The sequence below is a fragment of the Penaeus monodon genome, chromosome 9 (assembly GCF_015228065.2).
Source record: "Penaeus monodon isolate SGIC_2016 chromosome 9, NSTDA_Pmon_1, whole genome shotgun sequence".
Lineage (NCBI taxonomy): Eukaryota > Metazoa > Arthropoda > Malacostraca > Decapoda > Penaeidae > Penaeus > Penaeus monodon.
The window spans coordinates 20,177,216-20,184,715 of record NC_051394.1 but is presented as its reverse complement, the minus strand read 5'-3'; the positions used below and the strand labels follow the sequence as shown (position 1 = coordinate 20,184,715).

Genomic DNA, 7,500 nt, shown 5'->3' with positions numbered 1-7,500 from the left:
GCGATTTCTGTCCGGCTTTGCTGGCTTATCGTCTAGTCTGTTTGCTCGCTAACAATAGTTGTCACTGCGTTCGGCGGACTGTCTTATTTTAATGCAATAGATGTGTGTACCTGAGAGAGAGAGAGAGAGAGAGAGAGAGAGAGAGAGAGAGAGAGAGAGAGAGAGAGAAGAGAGAGAAGAGAGAAAGAGAAGAAAGAGAGAGAGAGAGAGAGAGAAGAGAAAGAGAAAGAGAGGAAGAGAGAAGAAGGAGAGCAGTCATGAGATCTGCAGACCTATCGAGCTACCGATCTAGGAGAGAGAGACGGACCGAGAGAAGTTAGAGTAGAGAGAGAACAGGAAAGTAGACTCGAGAGTTGAGGAGCGAGAGAGGAGAGCGGGCATCGTAGGACGAGATGGCGGCAGCATGAATGGACAGAGAGATCTGAACTCGCACTGTGATCGAAGTGAGAATCAGTCCTATCTTCTGGCAGCCGTTCTGCATTCTGATCTTAGCCTGGAGTTCCTGGGTCAGCTTGCCGAGAGAGCCGGTAACGGAGAAGCCCAGGACAGGTCTTGGCTCATGTGTAAGTACTTCAGAGACGCGCGGTCGTGATGTCTTAGAAGCGGCATCAGTGTCCGTTACGGACGTGGGACGTGCGATGAACTGAGGTGGGACTCGAGCCTCGCATGGGAATGCAAACGATTATTTATGCATCGAAGTGCGAGAATCATTCTTAACTTTAAAACGTTGCGCAGCAGACTGATTATGAACTTCTGACTGCATTGTAGGCGCATGATATTCTATCACCATATCGGGAACAGGTTTCCAGCTGTGTAGAACATGTACGTTGTACCTTATGGATATTGTAGATATAGTTAACATAGCAGGAAGATACTCGAGAGTTCCGTAAGGAAATGTTTCTGAAATCGACACGTGCTTCCGCGCACAATCGTGGAACCATGTCAAATGAGTCGCTTTGCTACATAGTATTGCGGAAAGAACTGTGATCCACTATGACTGAAGTCAAACAAGAATATTCTTATTTGCACAGGTTCATGTGCTGTCTCAGCGATAACTTATTCTGTCCTACTTGCGGCAATCTAACCTCAAACTGGTTCGACATACTGCGAGCGGAGTCGACTGGGCGAGTATAGACAGGCAATCTTCAAGGTTTATCCCACTCGGTCGATGAAGAACCTCAGCGTTGGGCGCCGTCTACAATGTGACATGTGGTCTGGACTGATAGGTTTGGATAGTGCTTTCGTATTTGATGATGAGGAGGCAGACGGACTGATGGAAAACATGAAAGTGTCGTAAGATAAAATGTTTTTATTGCACACATGTCTTGTCGAAGCACGAAGCGTGGCCGAGTAGTGAAAGAGGGAAGTGCGAAAAACGTCATTAGTAACATTAAAATTACTTTCGCAACAGAACTGTTAAGATATTCATGACTGCAATGTCAACCAATGAAATACGTGAACTGTGTGAAGAACGTAAGAGTTCCTCAGGCTGGTGTTTTGTAGAAACCGTAGGTGATTCCAGGTTGTCTTACTGGTCTGATGAGAGCATCACGTTTTAAATTGCATGTGCATATGAGCTTGATATCGATAAATTTATGCTACATGTTTTTTGTTAATCGTATCTTGATTCCTCAGCATATAATCATTTAGGTATGGAATAACACCTGTTTCATTATATTGCTATTTTCCTAAAGGTTATTATATCTGAATCAAAAAAACTACTCAGATAGATCCTGATACATGCATAAAATGAATTCGAAAAAGAAGATTATAAATCTATTTCCACCAGTGTTACAGAGTCATAAGCTCTGACGCACTGCTCTTTTCCCATTTTGTGAGAAGCTAGTGCTTGCTAACCTGTATCTATAAACTGTCTCTTGTTCCGTGACCCTGAAGGTGCTGGAAGGTTAGTTTGGTGTTCAAGGCTTACGGTGGGATCGGAAGTTACGAGTAGAGGCCTCATCGCTATTCTTTGGGGTGACTATCAGATCATCACAGAAGAGGACTGGAGGTACGGAAGGGACCGGTTCGCTCTACGAACAACCCCCCATGGACTCACAGGAGAAGGCAATAAGGAGATTCAGGCGAATGTTGACATACACATTCATACGATGTCCAAGAAGGAACCACGAATTCTCTTTAACTGTATCCACACTTTGACATCACACATTGCGATATATGAAAGGGTTTGTGTGCTTTACTGCGTGTTTTCTTAGGTCTCTTATCCGTATTGTATTTTTCTAGTCTCCTCATTATGATCTGAATTCTACCAAACACACACACACAACCGGACACACACCTCCAAACACACGACAAACAACACCCACAACACACACGACTCACACACCAATCCCCACACATTTTGTAACAATCCTCACATACTCCATTCCACTTTCTCTGCTTCTTCATCTCCTCCGCTTTCTCTCTCTTCATCTCTCTGGCAAGTTATTCTCTCGTCCTCGTTTCTCTCTACTGTTTTTCTCTCTACATGTCTTGAATTCGTTTTTCACACACAAATACCACTTTATTCATCAATATCGACCACACACACCACACAATCACCTACACACAATACACACACAACACACAACACACACACACACTCACCCCCCTACTGAATGACTCTCTCTCTCTGATACATGCATATCAAATTCTGATCTCTCATCTCTCAATCTAACATCTCCTCGCACAGGATCGTATCTACTCTCATTTATCACACACGCTTACCACACATCATACACTCACACCCCACACACACCACACACCCCACAACTTTTAACACACCACATACACGTCACACATACACAGCACAACTAAACATTCCTCCCACACCCTTAACTGTATAAACAATAAAATCGAATATCTTCGCGTGTCCTACTGGCACTAATTTTAATTCTGAATCTTATAACATTTTTTACTAAGTCGAGATAAAGTGAAAATGCGGGTTGGACGTGAAATGAAATCCGGAACGGTAATTCACTGACTAAGGCGAACATACACACACATCAACACACAAAACACACATGCAGACACAATCTCAAACACACACACACACAGAACCAAACACAGTAAAACGACATGACAGCTCCGACACCAGTATACTTATTCTATATATCCACTTCTTCTCGCCACTCTAATACTTAACTCTAATTGCTAATCTTAAATGCAATCTTTCAATCCTCTTTGATATTATCTAAAGCACGAGAACAGAAGCTTGGCTGTCCCCTATTTACCATTCATGTCATCTTATGTGGAATTCCCTTGTAGGACGCGTAGGACACTTATACTATGTCATCTAAGCGACAATATGCATTTTCACTCACATAATGCGAATGGGATAAGCCACACTCTCCTTTGCATTTATGGATCAGAATGCATCGTGAATACTTCTTGATAATATATATTTTCGAGCAATCGTGATAATTGAAATGGACTCTTAAGATCAGCATCACGAAATTACAAACTCAAACACTGATCATTTTAAAATAGTGCTACTTTCCCCTGTAGAGAACCCTGATGCAATTTGTTCCCGCGCGGAACCCCGTAAAATATATCGCGTTAAACGTTAGACATAAGAAGAATGAAAATAAGAAGAGGAGGAAGATGAAGAGAAGAGGCTGCGGGGTACTTATGGTTGAGGTAGCGTCGGGCCAGTGACGGGATCGTCCCACCGTCCTCCCCCGTGCAGCCTTGATCTAGTGGCTCCTGCTCGAGCCGTTACCAAGAGGATGTGAGGAACGCTTGGCTGTCCTACGTCCTGACGGGTTCCGGAGAAGGTGGAGAAGAGGAGTAGGAAGGGAGAGGGAGGAGGACTAGGAGGAGGAAGAGGAAGGTGATGGTGGCGTCGCCTGTCTACGCTACTGACGGGGCAACCAGCTCTTGCTGCGCGTGTCGCCAACGTTGCTGGTTCGCCTCACAAAATTCGTCAGTATGAAAAACTCAGAACTACTGTTAAAAAGGCAGCTGCGTCGAGGGCGGGGAGTGTCTGACGCCGGTACAAGAAGCACTTTACCACGGCGGAAATACATACCAACCAGACGTCCTTGTACTCCCTCTGGGGGAAGAATATGGGCCGTGTGGGTAAAGAAAGACCCATTATCTCAATAACCAACGTCTCTAAAGGCATTCACCTCTTAACTGCTAAAGAAACAAGGCAAGACAAGACATTCAGCTGATTTCATCTAGACATTCAATCCGTTTTCTCTATGGGAAGGATCAGCCAAACACTTGGGCGAAAGGCCCTTGCGTGACCCTGGTTGCAAATAGGACATGGACGTTGAGTGTTTGTGAAGGTGCTGAGCGTGTCTGAACCGGCGGAAGGTGACAGTGCTGGAGCCACACGGTGCTGTCCTCCGTGCACGCCCATCAGGCGTGGGCGCGCACGCTCACGTCCCACCATCCATGATGGCACTGCTGTGTCACGTAACTTTCAGTCTAAAAGAAAATCTATTTAGTTGTTACCAACTTTTATCCCATCCCATATGGTTGTTACTACTGGTCCCGAGGCAGAGCTCACAGCAGTGGCAATTCATGGTGGCGAAATGCTTCGTATGGAGGAGCCAAGACCCTCTTGGGGGAATGGCTGGAGGGCAGTGTGCTTGGCATGCGCTCACCCTATCTACAACTGGTGTGGGGCAGAATGACGTGCGTACGAACAGTGACTGTGTTGTGTTCATGCTTCCGAGTGTTTCTAGGAGTGCTGTGTTCATACGGAATCAGCGGTGATCTAGAGCAGGGTTCTTCTAACGTTTTTTACCACGACCTAGTTTGATTTTGTACACTACCTTCATGTATATATATATGTACATTAATATATTACATATATATATATATATATATATATATATATTAACATATAATATATTATTAATATATATATATTATATATATATATATATATATATTATATATATATATATATATATATATATATATATATATATGTATATATATATATTATATATATATAATATATAAGAGAGAGAGAGAGAGAGAGAGAGAGAGAGAGAGAGAGAGAGAGAGAGAGAGAGAGAGAGAGAGATCACTGAACATCACATTGAAGAACCCTGATCTAGATAGAGTGCCAGACGTGATCTTGCATACACATGTACAGATGACAACTATAAGCTTGTCCTGGTGTGTATTCTTGTTGTGAGAATCATCATAAAATGTAGGAAAGGCCACAATGGTTAATGAAAAAGAAGGGTGGCCTTTGCAAATCTGTTCTGGCTCGCCAAAGAGAGAGGGCAAATTGTGCTCGTGCAGAGTCACATCCCGTCCGCATTGAGGCTACATTGGGACGGGATGGAAAGTGAAGAGAGGGAGTCGTGAGAGAACTTTGGCAGTAATAGGATGTAAGGGTTGGCCGCGCCGGTGTTGGGTACTGTTCGGGAAACGATGGCAATTTTTTGCTCATCAAAAAGAAAAAGAAAAAAAAGAAAAACGCCCTCATCAAAAACAAACACTGTCACGAGGGAGAAAATATACACATATATATAAATGTTTTATATGCATATAATGCTATTGGTCAACGTGCAGCAGAAAGCAGTAATGTGACGTTTTCATTACGAGAAGCTGAGGCGTCTGAGCCTGGGTTGAAGCCTCGTTGCACAGGACATGCTGGGATGGTGTTTGCGTTTTTGTATTTCCTACTATTTACACTGTACTGTATTTTCATGAATGAAGCTGTGCATGTGCTCTTGTGTACATGGTATTTGTTAGATCTCGTGTTGGACCTATTTTATTACTTATCTTAGTGTGGGATATGTATTTATGTTATAGAACAGATTTCATTTAATGATCATAAAGCTTAGATTTACTCACAGATGATCTTGTTAAGCTTATTGTTGTTTTAAGAAAATAAACATCTTAATATGTACTGAAAGATTTAGAGAAAAGAAGGAGTTAACATGTGCGTACCGTATCAAATAGAAATACCCAGTCAGTAAGACCTATTGAGCAGTACAGCACTAAGTACTCGTACACTTCGAAACGACGATTCTGTTAGGGGGCGTATTTAAGCCACAGAGTTTCAAATTTTGTTTCTATTTTGATAAACTCCCTTTAGATAATTTAGGGTGGATCTGTTTTAATAGGTATAGATGGATTATATTAATGTGATCCTCGACACTATAGAGCACTAGCCGTTATATAATTACTTAGGTTGTAGATTTAGATAATACTATTGATGTGACATTATGCAAGAAATACTGAGGTGCTAAAGCGATTTGATAAGACAATCATCGTTGCCAATATTAGATAAGAGTAATTCAAAGGTGTGTTAATATATACAGGGATGCTAATACGAAAAATATATTGCCGATGGCTTATGATATTTATAAGACAAATCCTTGCAACACAGGGTCCAGTCGACTTGCCATATCTATTTGACACAACGTGTAAATTCACCACATATATAACACAAAGCAAATCTATATCTATGAACTCACACAAAGGGGAAACCAAGAACCAAGATGTCGCGGTTTTCCTTCACTGTAGGGATGACTTACCGAAGTGATACGACCTTCTTGCATTCCCGCTTCCCCTTCCCTTACCTCATTCCTCACTGAAGACACAATATTTTCCACTTCGTCCTCGGGGAAGAGGTCAGGGATCTCCCCCGAGGCCAGGAGGTCGTTGATCAGCACGAGGAACTTCTCGTCGGGGACATGGGCGTCGGTCATGAGGAACACCGTGCCCAGGTTCTTCAGTCCGGCACGCACGTATAGGTTCGCGAGGTCGCTCTGGAGATAAAATAAGAGGGTCATTTTCTATACTAACTCCTCTTTATTATTACTGTTCAAAGTGGAATAACATCTAGCAAGAAAATATACCTTTTTTCAGGCGATTATCACAGCTTGGGTATATGATCAGGTTTTATGTATCGTGCTGTTTCGTACATGTTTGCGGCAAACACTGAAAACTTTTTTTACGGCAACTGATCTCGAGTTCTCACCCTGAGCTCCTGGATGCTGTAGTCCTTGGTGAGGGTGATCTGGAACACCTCGAGCCCGGAGATGAAGGCGGCGAGGCGGGCGAGGGACTGCTTGCCTGATCCCCCCACCCCCACCAGGAGGGCGTTTCCACGGGGGCATTCCAGGATGCGGTTGATTCTTGAGAAATACGTGTTCATGAAAATAGTTAGCCTCATCATTTTTTACACTGTTCATTCGTATTATTCTTCGAATTACAAGAAAATTTATACTTAGTAAACTATTACCAAGTGCAACAACAATAGCTTTGCATAGTTTTGCTGCGATTATGATGGTACATCTTCTTATATTAAACATGCTTTAGTTTCGGAAAAGCAGTATATCACTTGAGAAATCTGATTCTAATTTCCTATAGTAGACCTACAGATAAGGTGAAACCGATAAAGGATATCTGCAAGAAAATGCCAGCCATATGTTTCCTTTATTCCTTCCATCTAATGGCTTGAGGCAAGTTGGCCAAGGGGGTCTCCCCACGATCTCAGTTCCTTACCAGTACTTCATATTGTCA

At 42.7% G+C, this 7,500-nt stretch overlaps 1 protein-coding gene across 1 annotated transcript in view; it reads right to left on the bottom strand.

Moving 5' to 3' along the window:
* LOC119576664 (dynein beta chain, ciliary-like) overlaps positions 1-7,500 on the bottom strand; it is a 69,214-nt gene that overhangs the window by 13,296 nt on the left and 48,418 nt on the right. Inside the window, exons 61-73 of the mRNA XM_037924311.1 lie at positions 6,956-7,112; positions 6,510-6,743; positions 5,938-6,000; positions 5,569-5,665; positions 4,517-4,699; positions 4,247-4,413; positions 3,940-4,054; positions 2,060-2,143; positions 1,858-1,899; positions 1,533-1,536; positions 1,162-1,270; positions 759-809; positions 434-661 (exon numbers count right to left, since the gene is read on the bottom strand). Of these exons, the coding sequence (XP_037780239.1) occupies positions 434-661; positions 759-809; positions 1,162-1,270; positions 1,533-1,536; positions 1,858-1,899; positions 2,060-2,143; positions 3,940-4,054; positions 4,247-4,413; positions 4,517-4,699; positions 5,569-5,665; positions 5,938-6,000; positions 6,510-6,743; positions 6,956-7,112 (1,534 nt within the window). The remainder of the gene's footprint in view (positions 1-433; positions 662-758; positions 810-1,161; positions 1,271-1,532; positions 1,537-1,857; positions 1,900-2,059; positions 2,144-3,939; positions 4,055-4,246; positions 4,414-4,516; positions 4,700-5,568; positions 5,666-5,937; positions 6,001-6,509; positions 6,744-6,955; positions 7,113-7,500) is intronic.